Source organism: Silurus aristotelis (genome assembly GCF_946808225.1).
Source record: "Silurus aristotelis genome assembly, chromosome: 18".
Classification (NCBI taxonomy): Eukaryota; Metazoa; Chordata; class Actinopteri; order Siluriformes; family Siluridae; genus Silurus; species Silurus aristotelis.
The window spans coordinates 21,505,127-21,522,996 of record NC_139591.1 but is presented as its reverse complement, the minus strand read 5'-3'; the positions used below and the strand labels follow the sequence as shown (position 1 = coordinate 21,522,996).

Genomic DNA, 17,870 nt, shown 5'->3' with positions numbered 1-17,870 from the left:
CAGTAAGTGCCGTTAAAATGAATTCGCCATTGAATTTTGACAGCCTTAATAAACAAATTAATACAAAAAAATTTCAAATGTTGTTACCTAATGAATGTATCCAGGCTGAACATCCACCATATAGAACACAAGCAGAGAAAAGATCATGATGATCAGGTGATCAGGAATGTTTCTGTTCTCAGTCATGTTTACGTCACTGACTCCCTCTGTCTCATCCACATTACCCCCAGACTTCTAGTTGCCTTCTGCCTGCTCATTGTTATCCTTATAAACTAGTCCACGTCTGTGGTGTGTGAGAGCCAGGAAATAATGCAGTAGTGGATGGAAAAAGTGAAGTGAAAAGAAAAAATATTGACATTTTCACCAAATGAATATATTAAAACTAAAGTAACGAGTCTGTTTCGAAAATGTAAGAAGTAGAAAGTACAGTTATTTGTGTCAAAATTTAATGAGTAAAAGTAAAAAGTTGTCCGAAAAATAAACAGTGACGTAAAATACTGATACCAGAGAACACTAATTAAGTACATTAACAAAGTATTTGTTATTTCCCACCTCTGACCCTGAGAAATCATCATCCATTTATAACTATGTAGTGTGTATCACACTGTAAATGTCGATTTCATTGCTTTTACATTCAGTGATGGGCAGTAAGGAAGAAAATATAATTCTTTATCCAATTGTTTTGTTGTTTTAAAAAAAGGTGTTAATTTAATCATGATTATTGTGATAGAAATTAATCAGTGTTTGACTCATTAATATCATTACATTAACAGATCAGTGTGCTGAGAGTCACATTCGAGTCTTTTCACATAAACTGAGTTGAATAAGCAAAGAGTCCTGTGACGAAAATGATAATAGGAGCATTATAGACATAACAAATCATAATACGTTGGATACTTAAGTACATTTGAAGGCAAACACTTTTGTACTTTTACTCAAGTGAAATGTTAAAGGGGGCAATTTTACTTGTACTGGAATCACATTTTGCTGAGTGGATCTACTTTAACTCAACTACATGCTTTTAGCCAAATGTCTCTTTTCCTGTTTAGTAATTACACAGTAACATTATGTAACCACAATGTCAAATATTCCACAGAAATGACTCCACTTTTTTCTCAGAGATCAGATACAATGGGAATTTAGTGGCGTCATTGTGTCCTTGAGCAACACACTTAACCTGAAATTTAGAATATGCAACATTTCTGATGAAGGAAATCAGGACCACTATTGTACATCATGTGTGAGATAATAATCTACCTGCTGATGTTCAAGAACTGAATTTTGTGATACAGTGATAGACTTTCTACATTGTTTCCTGTGGAATTCCCCTGGAAACCAATTTCCTAATCAAGCAGGGCCATGAAATTGTATTTATATAAAAGAAATCAGATAATTCATTTGATTGAGTTAAATAATTACATTCAGTTTGTTTAAAGATTCATTCATTTGAATGGAGCTGATGGACTTGAAACGTTTCATTCAGATTATTCCCTGATTCATGCAATTGCACAATTCGTTCACTTAGTAAATGCAGTTGAACAAGTTTTTTTTACTATGTTCTGAGTCAGGATTCAGTTTAATCCTTAAATGGTGTTGAAAGCTGATATTTACACCATCATCATGAACTTCATTAAGTAGACGTGTGAACATGCATACTAGTGTTTATTTTTTTCCCGGTTTGTTTTACATGTAGTAAAAGGAAGAAATTGTGCGATTATTTCTCTCAACAATGTTTTAACAAGATGGAATCCTAAACCTGCAACCTAGAGAACTAGTGTTGATGCCAATTCCCAAAATACAATCCCGATTCCCCAAAAGTTCAGACACTGCAAAAACAAAAAAAAACACATAAAATGTTTTTAAAATAAGGCAATTTTGAATTTGATTTGGCTGCAACGCATCTCAAAAACATTAGGACAGGACCATATTTACTATTGTGTCGCATCATGTCTTCTGTCCGTATACGTTTGGGAACTAAGAAGAGACCAGTTGCTGAAGTTTTGAGAGAGGAATGTTGTTCCATATGTGTCTGATACAGGATTCAAGCTGCTCAACAGTTCTGGGTGTTCTTTGTTGTATTTTTTGCTTCATGATGCGCCAAATGTTTTCAAATTGTAAGAATATTATATATTTGAGAGAACATCGGGAGACTTCTCTCTGGATGGAAAGCTAGTTCATTATAGGACACTTCACACTCTTGAACACCTACATTAAAGTTATAACTTAGACAGCGGCAAACTCAAGTTTCCAGCAACATGCAGCTTCCAAATCTCCAAGTTACTGACCAATCACACTTAAAAAGAGACTTCCTTTCGCCATCTTGTTTCTTTGTCACTGATTTCGAAAGTTTTGCCCCAGGTATTCTGCATGGAATACATTCGGAAGATACTATTTACTATAGTGTACATACGGATTTTGTATAAAATGCAACCACAGTAGCTTTTAGTGTTTCCTTAGGTAGATTTTAGTTTGTCTTTAACATAAAATTTTAATTTCCTAATAATATCAATGTTGTCCACTACAGTTTTTTTTTATCATGAACGGGACATTTTTAGTTGAAAGAAGTGGATGGTGCATTATGGGTAATAATATACCACACTATCCAGTGCTCAATTACTTTTATTGCATTTAAACTGTCTATGTTGTCTATCATCTTTGGTCTTGTGCTCTTTTTTATGGCTGCTTTCTTCACAAAAACACACAAAAACACAAACACAAACACACACACACACACACACACACACACACACACACACACACACACAATTTAATTTTCAAAGTATAAAATTTTAATCATCTCCCCTCATTTCCAGTAAATTTAATAGAAGGAAAATTTTCAAAAATTTAGTTCACATTTCAGTCACAGTATAAAAAAAAAATCAACCAGCTTCCATTCATTAAGACAAAATACAGTAAACACACACAAACACTAATGCATTGTGTTGTGTTATGGCTAATCTCAAGTTGCCCTCAACCGTTTATATCTCATCATACCGAAAAAAAAAAAAAAACACCACACAAACACGTAATATAAAAAAAAAAAAATCACAAATATAAACATCAGTACAAAATCAATACAAAATAAACATCGATACCAACGAAATCTAGCGACATTGCTAACTCTGACAGGAAAACTAGTGACCTCTGACCTGTGCTGACTGCAGACATGACGGGTTTGGTTGATGGTAATAAATAAATAATGGCATGCAAGTTATTGGATTCATAGGAAGTCCTAAGAGGCCATAAATTCGAATATTTGTCTTGTGATCGGGACTTAATTTTCTCGCTATAACAAAAGTTATTGTCTCGTTAATACAACGCAGACGCCGTCATATACACCGGAAACGTTCACGATATGCAAGATATCCTTGCGATAGAATTACGTTTGAGAAAACCGGGTTTTTAAGTCGAATCGACGAGAAAACTAATGTCGAGATTATGCGATAATTAAATCGTAATAGCGAGGAAACAACTTTTATGTCAAGTCGTGATAATGAGACGACTTTTGTTATGGCAGGAAAATTAAGGTGTGACCACGAGAAAATAAGAACGAAAAAAATATTACAATGCATGTCTTCTTAGGACATCCGTAGGATCCGACCTCACATGAACGTTAGCAGAAAGTCCAAGACGGAAGGAAAGCAATTGTCACTCGTTAAGAAATCTGAATGAAACAATGAATTTGGTGAAAAAAACCTTATTGGGACACCTGACTTTTTCACCCATATCTGACGCCTTTGGGTGAAGTAGCATGGAATTTTCCTTCAATTGAACTAGGAGACCCATAGCAACTTGTTCCAGCATGACAAGACCCCTCTACCCTCCACGAAGATCTGCATTACATGGGTTGGAGTGGAGGATCTCCTGCGATAGAGCTACAAATCTCTCTGAGACTCCAGAATCTAATGGAACATCTTCCCAGAAGAGTGGAGGTTCTTATAGAAGGAAATGGGGACTGAATGTGGAATGGGATGTTTAAAATCTACGTACGAATCATCGTCAGGTGTCCACAAACTTTTGTCCTTATAGTGTTTAATGACTGAATTGTGCTTTAGCCTCCCGAAAAAACAAAAAGCCGAAAGAAACTTCAGAGTTACAGCGATAATTCAGCGTACTGTAGCTGTTTCGCGATCTACAAGATGACGAGCGGGAGGACATTACTGATGGAAGCTGAAGCTTCCAAAGCTGTTTAAAGAAGAAGTGAAAAGGCTGAACAGACTAATGGATTAAAGCGTTTTTTTCAGGTAGAGGTCAAACAAGGGCAATACAGCATTCTGGGTAAAATTGGAGCATGTTCGCCGTTTAGACTGAGTTCCTCCAAGGTTTCCTCATAGCAGCTATCAGAATGTGCTTGTATATGTGTGTGTGTGTGTGTGTGTGTGTGTGTGTGTGTGTGTGTGTGTGTGTGTGTGTGTGTGTAAGAGAGTTTCTAATACAAAAGCCCTTCAGTAAAAAAAAACCTGTATACAGCAGTTCCAAAAAAACAAAACATCTTTCTCAACAGCTCTCTTACACACCTCGGGTTTTCCCCAACTATCAAGGCAGCAGTTATGTCAGATGGCTCAGAGTGTGTGTGTTAGTGTGTGTGTGTTAAGAGCAGAAGTCCATTTCTGCAAGACCATTTTGAGGCCTGTTTTCCTCCATTGTCCTTTCCGTCCATGGTGCTGGCAGTGGTGTGCGGCTCGTCGGATGGACAGATGGATGGATGATGGATGAAACTGTAGGAGGAACACAGTAGTTGGTACTACCTGGAACTCTCCGGAAGGAGTCTTTGAAATAAGCGATCCACGGCAGTGTCGACCCTCATGACCAGCGCGACCCCGATGAGAGCAAACACGCTGCCTACGATAAAGGCGCTGGCCTCGAACATCAGCCTGCACACATACACACACACACACACACACACACACACACACACACACACACACACAAAAAAAACACCAGGTCATTTCCTTCATTTGAGCAAACTCTAAAAAAGATTTGGAACATTAGCTAAAAGAAAGCACGAAGCAACCCTGTGGTTTCTTCTTTCGGTAAATAAAGCTGGCGATGAAAGAAGCCAGCAGAAAGGGGTATTAAATAGTCGTGTGACCCACCTGCTCGCATCCGAAACCTCCTCAAACTTCCTTAAATGTTGCATAAGAGTTAAAGCATTCGTTTTATTCCATTTCAAACTCATTCAATTGCATTGACGTGATCGTCGGGTCGGTTCAGGGCAAGAAACTGGTACGATAAAGATACGTATCGCGATACAGGGGTTGCGATACCAAGGCAGGGAAGTGCATTGGGATATTTTTATTTCAGGAATAGGATTATAATTTAAGGAAAGCTGTCATTAAAAAACATAACACCATAACAGGAAACCTGTGCCAGCCCTTACCCGTATCACACCTCAGTGCCATCAAGTGTATTGCAGTACATGAACACAATTAGTATCATTCTAACGTAGTCATTTTTTAAATGTTTTATTATAAATTTTTTTTAAACATATGCACACCTAATATAAAGAAAAATGTATGATATTATATTTATATATATATATATATATATATATATATATATATATATATATATATATATATATATATGTGTGTGTGTGTGTGTGTATTAGGCTATTGGGAAAAGCATGATGTGAGCACCAAATAGTCTTTTACTTCTAAAAGCTACAATTCCAGAGAGGTAAGAACATAAACAATAGCGCAATTGAACAACATTGGAACAAAACTCGGTCATAAACTGAAAGATTTGCAGATTTAATCCCTAAATGACAGAACAGCGACTCAGTCCTGTCTAAAGGATCACAGATTTACTGATCCCTGTCATGATTGATTGGTTTAAAGATTAAAATCCATGGTAAAGTCAATCTCTTCCATGACCGACTCAATCACTGTTGGGTTGCTTTGAAGTACAACCCCAGTTCCAAAAAAGTTGGAACACAGGGCAAACTATCAAAAAACCGAATGCAATTACTTGCAAATCTTATAAATCCATATTATATTCTCAATTTAAAAAAATAAATAAAAAAACATATGAAATGTTTAATCTGTGATTTTGTACCATACCATGTAAGAGAAAAATATAAGGTCAGTTTGATTTTGATGGCTGCAACACGTCTCAAAAAAGTCGGTACAGGGCCAAGTTTACTGCAGTGTAGCATCACGTCTTCTGTCCAGTATACATCTGGGAACTGTGGAGACCAGTTGCTGAAGTTTTGGGAGAGGAATGTTGTCCCATATGTGTGTGATACAGACTTCTACCTGCTCAACAGTTTTGTGTGTTCTTTGTTGTGTTTTTCTTTTCATGAAAGGTTCTACAAAGTCATGCTATAGTAATAGATGCGGTATGTAGTTAGCATTCTTTTGCTTAAATATGCAAGGCCTTTCCTGAAAAAGACATTTTCTGGATGGAAGCATTTGTTGCTCTGAAACCTGTATATAATGTTCAGTGTCCCAACTCATTTTTGGAATTGGGGTTGTAGCTTGTTGGGTTTATCTGATGTAGCTCTTTGGGTTGATTTGATGTGCACTTGTCCCATTCTGTTTGCCACTTTGTTTTTTCGATGTACGAGTTGATTATTGGTTTCAGGTCTGATTTGGGGATTTTACAGTCTGTGAATCTTTTTATTGATTCGAAGCACAAGAAACGAATGAATCCTGGTTGTTATCGAATTATTTATTCATTCAAACACTGATCTGCTCAATAAAAAAAAATCTTTAAACCATGATTCTGACTGAAAAATTCACTGACTTTTAATTATTGCTCTTTTTCGACTGTGACCAAACCGGCAGTCAAACAGAAACCTTAATTTTAATACTCAGTAAGAATTCTAGAACTTTCTTCGGGGATACATTTTGGGAAACTCCTTCATACGAGTTATCAAAAGGCTGCCTTGTGTTGTGTGTAGTGCAGTGTATTAATATGGTTGGTCATGTGTGTTTTGTAGTGGTCACATGTTGGGGGTTCTTTTCTGTTTAGCAGGTGGTGTCTGGATTCGGAGTGGCTGGGTTGGCTTGACGTAGCTTGTTGGGTTGGTTAAGGTTAAAAGCTTGTCCTCTGTATACTGGTCCCATTTCCCCCCCCCACTTTTTTAATGTACAAGTTTATTATTGGTTTATTATTGTTTTCCAGTCCATGACTCCCAATTTTCACTGATCCACCACACAAGAAAAGGAGTGAATCCTTGTTGTTGTCGAATTACTGTATTCACTAATTCAAACACTGATCCTCTGAATAAACGAGAAGTTGGGACAAAATGGTTCACTGATTGATGCCGTTCTACCGAATGCTACAAGAATCTCAGTCATGACTCAAAAAAAAAGATGATAGCTTCAAAATACAAATTGGTCATGAATGAAACATCAATGTACTTGGCCAATTTTTGTTCCACTCTGGTACAGTCACCTATGCGGGTTGAATTTGTGTGTAAACAGTTGTGAAAAGAGTGTGTGTGTGTGTGTGTGTGTGTGTGTGTGTGTGTGCGCCACTTACTTGGGTGCAAACACATTCCACACCATAAGGTGTCTCCTGAGAATAGCAGCAGCACAAACCGACGCCAAAACCTGTACACGAAACCAGAAAGACGGGGTAAGAGGTAAACATTTGTTTTGACAATAGTTCTCAAACTACTTTTCACAAAAGTAAAGACTAGACAATGCAAACCCAAGACAAAACGGTGTGTGTGGGTGTGTACCTGTGCTCCGTTAACGAACAGGTAGCGTGCTGTGAGCTGCAGTAAAGCGGAACTGAACTGTTGTGGGTTTTCTCTCAGTCTCATCTCCATTATGACCTCATCGCCGTTATCATCTCCACACGTGTGGCTGGTCCGGGACCCACGCAGCTCGCGCACCAAGGGCCAGAAGAGCAGCAATGGGCAGCCGACTAAATGATATTATGTAGACATGTACACAAATGAGCATATTTTTACTCCAAATATTAGGCAGAAATTTGTAGGTAAATACTAGAACCTTCCACAGACATCACCACCATAGACATCAGGGAAAATTATGCTAATATATGTCTTTTTGTAAAAGGAAAAGGACTATCAAATTAAGAAATTGCTGTGGTGAAAGAGGAATAAACTTGTGGGCAAACTTACGAGCAAACAGGATGTGTGAGGAAAAGGTGTTGAGGGTGACCAGCAAGGCAGGCAGTGCGGTCCCCATGTGTCCTTGAGGGAAACCCACAAACGCAGCACCCCATTGGATGGACGGGAATGTAGGGAGGTGACCTGTGGCGTGGAAAAACTGCGAGGCAGCCAGAGACCACAGAACCACTGGCGCCCAGGGGACACTGAAAGCACCTGATAAAAGTTGCAACAAGTAATCAGTGTTTCCATTTTTTTTAATAGGGTACCTCAGGTAACAAATTGAAACTTACTGGAGTGATTCTGTTGGCTGGAAAGATTGCTGGAGGACGCATGAAGATGGAGTAGAGCCGCAGCCTGTAGCTGGAGCAGCAAGAAGGCCAGCGCCAGGCCTTCGGAGTGTAGCAGCAGCATCCCAAGACCCATCAGACCACATAGCAAGACCAGGGGTGCGGAATAGACGGTTCCCAGTCCGTAGGCCTCTACCGCTGGCCGTCCATCTTGATCTGTCCCCTTGTCTCCTTCATCATCAAGGGAGTGGCGGATCCGCTGATATAACTGCGGTATAAGATGGTGCAGCTCAGCTTGAGGGCTGATTCCGGTGCTAGCCCGGTACCTCGGCAGAGGCATGGAGGCACCCCGAGACGTTAAAGGTGCTCGTGTCTTTAGGAACACAGTAAGCGGGTCCAGCCACAAGAGCAAAATCCCGAGGCCTAGAAGACCGAAGACAATCCGTGGAAGAATCACATGCGCTAAGCTAATCAGCTCTGCCAGGTTCCTAAAGGTGTCTTCTGGAGTTGCGCTGACAGCCCAGTGCAGTCCGGTGCAGACAGAGGCAAGAGGAAGCAGGCAGCGAGCTGTAAACACGACGACTCCTGTGCAGTTCAGGTTCCCGTAGTGACGTAACCAACGGTGTAGCAGGAACGCCCACGCGGAAAGCGATGCCAGAGACAGAACATAGTGCAAGTTGCGCAGACGACTATCCTGAACCCGCGAGAGTGGCGTCAAGAACGCTGAAGGCTGGCAGGCTCCCTGTTCTTCACGACAGTTGTGGAATGACAGAGAAAGGTAGAGGCATGCCACTAAGATGCCTGTGCAAACAAGCAAAGTGCTGCTCTCGCGCCGGACAACCGAGGGCAGCAATGAAGGGGCAAGAAGTCCGGGAGGTTTCTGAGTATCAGCAGAAGCTGCAGGCACCAAAAGTCCATTCCAGTTAAGCTGAAGTGGAATGTACAGACTAAGGCTAAACAGTAAGAACGTGACCACACGTCCCTCAGAGATCACATAGCTGTCCGAAAGCAAGGAGGCGCAGCGCAGGAGGAGAACGAGCAGTGGAGGAGTTAAAAGGCGCCAGTGAGACGGTCGACTGCGAGGACTTGCCCTCCGAGCCCTCCAAAGGAAAAAAGCCTCAGAAAACAACACAGCGGCTCCCAAACACCACGAGACTTCCACATACCCCAACATTAATATTTGACCCATGCCTACCGCTCCCCCGACCAGGAGCCCTGCAAGCACCGGCGTCTTCAACATGCCACCCTGGAGAACCACAGCAGAGAGTTCTGAGATAACATAGCACAAAATGCACCCGAACCCCAGGACTAGCAGCCCCACTGCCATTTTAAGAGGGTGGAAACGAGCCCAGGAGGCACGACAGATCTCTCGAACGGAGCTTAGGTATTCCTGCATGGAGACCACCAGCTCAGAGGGAGGAGGAACTCCTTCGTGTATCGAGCTCATGTACTTGGAGGAGATTTTGGAGAACTTTGCTCGCAGTTGAGACAAACTGTCTGCTGGAATGTCTTTGGCCATGCTGGAGTAGGTCTCCAAAAACCGATGCACCTGTCCAGAAAAGGTGATTAACAGACATGAAGGACATCAAGATCCTGTTAAAGTATCCTGTCAAATTGTTGAATCTAATTAAAGATCTTCATATTCTTTAAGTTCGGCTGCAAATCGCAGTTATTAATTTTAATAATAATATTAATATTTATGCTTTATTTATTGACTCTGTACAACTGCTCATTTACAGTATCATGGACTCCCGTTGTAACCTAAGCCTAACAAAATAAAACAAAACTGTATTATTATTGAGTAAAATAATGTACTCTAAGGCAAAATGTTTGACCATAAGATCGGTTTGATGTAGCTGATGTGAGGAGACCTTTGAATTCATCTCAAAGGTGTTTAATAGGGTTTGGATCAGAGCTCTTTAGCAGGCCAGTCAAGAGCTTCCATTTCAATATTAAAGTCAATATTTACCTTATGAGTACATACTAAGTATGTATAATTCTATCTTATCAAAAAAAAAAGCTTTGTTTCAGCTTATCTACAGTTTCGTCCCACTCACCTGTTTGACGTTGATCCACAGCGCCTCCACCTGGCTGAGAGCCACAGGTGCATCCGGCAGACTGTTTCTGGGGAAAAAGGGGAGCATCACCTGCCCCAAGCTGCTGTAAGGGATGGGAACTCCCAGAAGCAAGGCCAAGGTAGGCACTAAATCAGTCTGAGGCACCACTTCTGGCTCAACCTGCTGAATTCATACCAATGGAAAATATCTCACCAAACTCATCATTTATACAGGGTATGGTCAAAGACTGAATATGTGATCTGAGTAGGGCCGTGCACAGGGGGGTCGACCCGGTGGCTAGAACCACTGCCCCTTTCCCCCTTATTATCTGCCTTCTACTTTACTAATCCGCTCCGTGATTTCCCGACCTCTCAGCATCACTCACAATCCGTGTGCACTCTGGAGAGTGAAGGTGAAAGTTCCTGAAGGTAGATGCATTAACAGGTAGATGCATTACAGTCTACATTACAGTCAGTGCCAAATTAATAATTTGGTCATTTGTTTTTGTATTTTTGTTGGTAATAATTTGCTCTTGGTCTTCTAAAAGTGCTAAAAACTTTTTACATTTACATTTGCTGCATTTGGCAGACACCCTTATCTAGAGCAACTTACAACTGAGCAGGGGAGTGGTTTTTTTTTTAGGGCTTTTTGCTCAAGGGCCCAGCAGTGGCAGCTTGGTGGTGGTGGGATTTGAACCTGTGATCTTCTGATCCAAAGCCCAATGCCTTAACCACTGAGCTACCACCTCCCCATTCCACATCTACTTATAAATATCCACATTCTTAGAAATAATGTTTCATTGCAATTCATGAAAGATGAGGTTATGATAGTTTGTATTAACAATCACACCCCCCACATACACCCCCCAGTGCCCCTTTTTTGGGCCACTGCCCCTTTAATTTGCCTGTGCACGGCCCGGGAGCTGAAAGTTGAGTAAAGGTGGTAAACACATTCTCGGATGTGCTGTAACAACTCGCCTGAGCATCAGGAGCTGGAAACAGAGGAGAGCCGCTGTAGAGAAACAGAGCAGCATCCGTTTCCTTTTCACTTTCTCCTCCGTGATCTCCGGTGTCGGTCATCCCGTGATCCCCCATCACCACCAACAGAGTGTCGTTCTGCAGCTGCTTTATCACTGACCTGAGATCAGACATACAGCATTGATCTACCACTGATCTCTCCATCCTGTACCACACTTCCACTGATCCCTCCATTCTCTACTACTGATCCATTCATTCTCTACCACTCTTACACTGATCCCTCCATCCTCTACTACTCTTACACTGATCTCTCCATCCTCTACTACTCTTACACTGATCTCTCAATCCTCTACCACAATTACACTGATCCCTCCATCATCTACAACTGATCCCTTCATCCTCTACCACTCTTCCACTGATCCCTCCATCCTCTACTGCTTTTTCACTGATTTCTCCATCCTCTACCACTCTTCCACTGATCCCTCCATCCTCTACCACTATACGACTAATCCTTCCATCTTCTACTACTGATCCCTACATCCTCTACCACTGATCTCTCCATCCTCTACAACTCTTCCACTGATCCCTCCATCCTCTACCACTAATCCTTCCATTTTCTACTACTGATCCCTACATCCTCTACCACTCTTCCACTCATCTCTCCATCCTCTACCACTCTTACAATGATCCCTCAATTCTCTACCGCTACACCACTGATCCCTCCATCTTCTGCTACTGATTCCTCCATCCTCTACAGTTGCACCACTGATCTCTCTCTCTGATGTAACAGAAATCTTTGAATGATTTGTTAGCACTCGCCTGATAACTCCGTCCATCTGCGTGAGCTTCTCCGCCATGGCAGGGTGGTCCGGTCCAAATCGGTGACCGCAGTGATCCACACCCAGGAAGTGAGCGATGAGCACGTCCCAGTCATCTCCATCCACTGTGAGCACGTGAGGTTTATATTTCTTATAGAATTTAACATTATTCATTCATGATTCAAACATTTATTTGTCTTTATTTAAATGTATTTAGTCAACTTCAATAAAAAAAGCAAAAATAAATTGTAAATCATTTTGAAAATAAAAAAGTGATGGGGAAAAAAAGCGAAATATTTGAATGAAATAAGTTGTAAAGTAGTAATAAAAAATAATAAGAAAAAAAGCAAACAATCTGTAATCATATAATTTTTTAAGCAATATGATTTTTTTACTTTGTATTGAAATCTATAAATATAATGTATAAATCCATCAGTTTAAAACTCATAATCTAATTGTTTATGAGTTTTTGAAAGCATCCACGTGACTTTCACCTGGAGATTCTTTATGAGAGTCTACTTGAACCTGTGTGTGAGTAGAGAACGTGTCCTGAGACAGAACTGTGTGTGAAACCACACAGGTATCACAGGTACTTACTAATAGGAAAGATATTCTGGAGGATTCCGTTGTCCACGGTGTGCAGATCTTTGACGTTGAAGGAGGGGAACGGCAGCGAGCGGTGGAACTTCTTGGGGAACAAACTGACCCACGTGTCGTCTCCCATGAAGACCACTCGTTTCCCTTTAGACACACAGAGAGAAAAACGTCAGTCTGATCAAATCTCAATCACGACTCTTGTTTAACTTTCTTTTTTTTTTTTTTTTCCCAGCAATATGTGCTTCTTCTCCAAACAGTTGGAGGCACACAATTGGATGCGGGAGAATTAAATTTTGCCCTCACTTTGAACTAGGAGACCCAAACCTGGACCAGCATGATGATGCCCCTGTGCACAAAGCCAGCTCCATGAAGATATGCTTTACATGGGGTTGGAAGATGTAGAAGATCTCCTGCTATAGAGCTCCAATCCTTTTGAACAATTTTGGTAATTGGAACCTACATCAGTACCTGCCTTTACTAACAGCTTTGTGGTTGAGTGAATCTCCAGTAGCACACTCCAAAATCCAGTGGAACATCTTCCCAGAAGAGTGAAGGTTCTTGTAACTGGGACTAAATGTGGAATGGGATGTTCATAAAGCACAATCTTTGCACTAACCTGCTTGACTGAGTTGATGGATCAGGTTGTCCTCTAACACGGCGCTCGAGGCAAAGTTGTTCCCCACGTCTATAAAGGTGGGTAGAGATCCGGTGGTGAAGCCCTTAATCCTCTGCATTGTGGTGGTCGGAGGATCGGCTCTGAACGTGTACAGCCTGGAGTGCGACCCCCGAGACGCCACTATCTCCCCCAGGACCGGCAGCTTGTTCTCGAACGCTCTGGGGGACGGGTTTCCCGGGTCGTAACGAGCAAAATCGGCTTTCAGGGCGTCGATGATGAGGATGACGGCTCTGCGTACGCGAGGGTGTTCGGGGCAGAAGTCGGGTGATGTACCATCAGAAGATGGAGGCAAGACGTCCTCGCAGGTGCTCGTCCTGTTGACCTCCAAACGCACCAACAGGAAACCGCCCACGAACAGGAAAATACCAACATAAAACACACAACACAGCCACAGGAGCAGAGCTATCACGGGAAAACTCTTCATTCTGTCAGAGGAAATCATTTACCCATCACACACACATACACACACACACACGCACACAAAGTGTATCAGAATGCTTTATATTAATTATAATTATTATTATTGCGATCTTTTCTTTTAAAAGTACTAAACGCAGCTAATTGAAAGAGAGGAAGAAACCTGGAGACTCAAAAAGGAACCCATCCTCATGTCCATTCCATTCATGTTGAGGAATACTGTTCAGTTATAGGCACTTAAATGCAGAACTGTTCTTCTTTTGCCTGCTCCCCCACTAGGGGTCGCCACAGCGGATCATCCGTCTCCATACCACTCTGTCCTCTACGTGTGACTCTTTCACACCAACCACCTGCATGTCTTTCCTCAACACATCCATAAACCTCCTTCTTGGCCTCCTCTTTTCCTTCATCCTCCAAATTTATCTACCGATATACCCCATGTCCCTCCTCACCACATGTCCTACATGTTTAATCCCTCAAATAAACTTATTTCTAATCCTGTCCATACTTCAGCTCTGCTACCTCCAGCTCCACCTCCTGTCTTTTACTTAATGCCACTGTCTCTAAACTAAACAACATCTCAGGTCTCACCACAGTCCTATAAACTTTTCCTTTCACTCTCACAGAGTCCCTTTGATTCTAAATTCAATGAGTGAGTGAGTGAGTGAGTGAGTGAGTGAGTGAGTGAGTGAGTGAGTGAGTAAGTGAGTGAGTGAATTTAAGAAGGAGAGAGAGAATTTAGTTTTGTCTTCTGTTTATTTACTTTCCATTTTGTTTTGTGAAATAAACAAGTTAGATACACAAACAGACAGACAGACAGACAGACAGACAGACAGACAGACAGACAGACAGACAGACAGACACATGCATACATTAATACACAGACAGACAGACAGACAGACAGACAGACGCATACATTAATACACAGACAGACAGACAGACAGACAGATGCATACATTAATACACAGACAGAGACAGACAGACAGACAGACAGACAGACAGACAGACAGACAGACATGTGCATACATTAATACACAGACAGACAGACAGACAGACAGACATGTGCATACATTAATACACAGACAGACAGACAGACAGGCAGACAGACATGTGCATACATTAATACACAGACAGACAGACAGACAGACAGACAGACAGACAGACAGACAGACAGACAGACAGACAGACAGACAGACAGACATGTGCATACATTAATACACAGACAGACAGACAGACAGACAGACAGACAGACAGACAGACAGACATGTGCATACATTAATACACAGACAGACAGACAGACAGACAGACAGACAGACAGACAGACAGACATGTGCATACATTAATACACAGACAGACAGACACAGACAGACAGACAGACAGACATGTGCATACATTAATACACAGACAGACAGACAGACAGACAGACAGACAGACAGACAGACAGACATGTGCATACATTAATACACAGACAGACAGACAAACAGACAGACAGACAGACAGACAGACAGACAGACACATACATTAATACACAGACACACAAACAGACAGACGCATACATTAATACACAGACAGACAAACAGACAGACGCATACATTAAGACACAGACAGACAAACAGACAGACGCATACATTAATACACAGACAGACAGACAGACAGACAGACAGACAGACAGACAGACAGACAGACAGACAGACAGACAGACACATGCATACATTAATAGACAGACAGACACATGCATACATTAATAGACAGACAGACACATGCATACATAAATAGACAGACAGACACATGCATACATTAATAGACAGACAGACAGACAGACAGACAAAAAGCACCCTTTCTGTAATTGTAGGTATGAAAGGGTATAAATGGGTTTAATGTTAATTCATGTTTCATTAAAAAACCTGAACACAAGGAAGCTCTCAGTGATCTGGACAGACCTTCTACCTTCTCCACATCAGTGTTCAGAGGAAACCTCTGGATTCTCCACGCTTCATACTGACCTTGCAGAATTTCTTGTCTTTTTGAATCTTTAGGGGGGAAAACACACACTTTATCCCGTCCGACCTGAAAGTAATCCGGTTTAACCCTCCGAATCCCCGCAGTGACACTCGGATCAGAGCCGCATGTTTATTTCCAAACCCAAATGAGTTCCGCGGACCAACGACATTGACACCGGTACCGTAGATTTGTTCTTCCTACCTGTATTCAGCAAGCCCCGCCTCTTCGATCTGATTGGTCGCTCATCAGGCCAGTCTTTCGGACGAGAATTGAACAAAATAAATTGTAAAATATGGCAAATAAAAATATGTTAATAATATAGTTCGACAACTTTAGAATATAAAATAGGTTTACAATTGCATTTATACGTTTATAATTGTTATGAATTGTGATGTAATAATTATAAAAAAAATACCTATAAATAAATCATTAATATATATTTTTAAAAAATACACATATTACAAAAACAAATTATTGTTTTATTATTTATTCCAACATTGACGTTACAATTAATAACAGAAACAAATAAGTGTCGATAGGTTGCCATGGTGACAGACAAGCAAGACTTCCGTGTTGTAATACGTCGCGATACAAACTAGCCAATCATAAATCAGGGGGCGGGGCTTTTAACCGGAATACGGGTGAACACACGCGTTAAATGCTTCCGCAAATACCCGCGTAGCAGTTCAGTCACTTCCGGGTTCTAGTTTTCAAAATAGCATTCCGGCGTTAAAGGTGAACAGTTGCACAGTGTTTGTATTTCAAACAACAGAAACACAGACAAAAACACAGAAACAGCCGTTTACAAACCTCCAGACTCACATCTGATGCCTGGGGTTAATTTACACTTGGAATTATCTCTTGTGATCCTTTAATAATCAGTAGGGTTGCAAAGGGATGGAAAATTTCCAGTAAATTTCCAGAAAGTTCATTTGGGAAATTTTGCTTCTTAATAACTCATTTAGATTTCAGGTTTCTTTGAAGTTCATCTTTTTAAAACTAGAAAATGAACCTTTTTTTATCCATTTATTTTTGTAATCAGACCTCTGTTCTACAATGAGATTGGAACAGCTGCATTGATAATCCATGGGGAGGATGATGTTCTTCATCTATTCTGCTTTGTTCTGGAAGAATTTCTGTACCTCTGTTCCAGTTTTTTTCCTCACAGTTTCTCTTCGTCAGATAAAGAAGCCTGTTGGTTGCTACGACTCTTTTTTTGTTTGTTTTTTTGGATAAACCTATTTATTTTTCAAACACATGTTAATTTAAGTGTGTTTATAAACTTAAATCATACCTGAATACTCTCACTACCTCCAACAACTCCAAAGCTCCAACTTTAAATTGTCTCGTTGTGTCATATGGGTGATATTTTATTTTTTACAATTTTATGTTACTTTAGTTTATACCCCTGGCATTGTTGTGTAATTTGAAGTTGAATAATTATTATAATAAAAAGCAACTGGGTAAATATTCCAAGTTGGAAACTTTCCAGGAACCTTTTGGGAATTCATTTAAATTTGAGGAAATATATAAACTGTACCATATATTCAATTGTGGACTTTATGGACAATCAAAACCACCTTAAATTGTTTACTGTTTCACTGCTTACTGCCATAAGCATTTTTTTGTATTTACATCCTTTTCTCTCATATATATATATATATATATATATATATATATATATATATATATATATATATATATATATATATATATATACACACACAGTACAGACCAAAAGTTTGGACACACCTTCTCATTCAAAGAGTTTTCTTTATTTTCATGACTATGAAAATTGTGGAGTCACACTGAAGGCATCAAGGGCTATTTGACCAAGAAGGAGAGTGATGGGGTGCTGCGCCAGATGACCTGGCCTCCACAGTCACCGGACCTGAACCCAATCGAGATGGTTTAGGGGTGAGCTGGACCGCAGAGTGAAGGCAAAAGGGCCAAC

General features: G+C 40.7%; 1 protein-coding gene across 3 annotated transcripts; it reads right to left on the bottom strand.

Moving 5' to 3' along the window:
• Positions 1-2,766: 2,766 nt before the first annotated feature.
• pigo (phosphatidylinositol glycan anchor biosynthesis, class O) lies at positions 2,767-16,169 on the bottom strand. 3 transcript variants are annotated; one of them, XM_083568925.1, is made up of 11 exons: positions 15,919-16,169; positions 13,439-13,923; positions 12,823-12,966; positions 12,227-12,350; positions 11,408-11,567; positions 10,431-10,613; positions 8,377-9,922; positions 8,096-8,299; positions 7,691-7,878; positions 7,489-7,559; positions 2,767-4,874 (listed from the first exon to the last, which is right to left on the bottom strand). In XM_083568925.1, the coding sequence occupies exons 2-11, from the start codon at positions 13,920-13,922 to the stop codon at positions 4,745-4,747; spliced, it is 3,234 nt and encodes a 1,077-aa protein (XP_083425051.1). In that variant the 5' UTR covers position 13,923; positions 15,919-16,169; the 3' UTR covers positions 2,767-4,744. The 3 variants fall into 3 exon arrangements, with proteins under 3 accessions (XP_083425051.1, XP_083425053.1, XP_083425052.1); XM_083568927.1 differs by having other exon boundaries at positions 10,431-10,610; positions 15,856-16,168; XM_083568926.1 differs by having other exon boundaries at positions 10,431-10,610; positions 15,919-16,168.
• Positions 16,170-17,870: the final 1,701 nt, after the last annotated feature.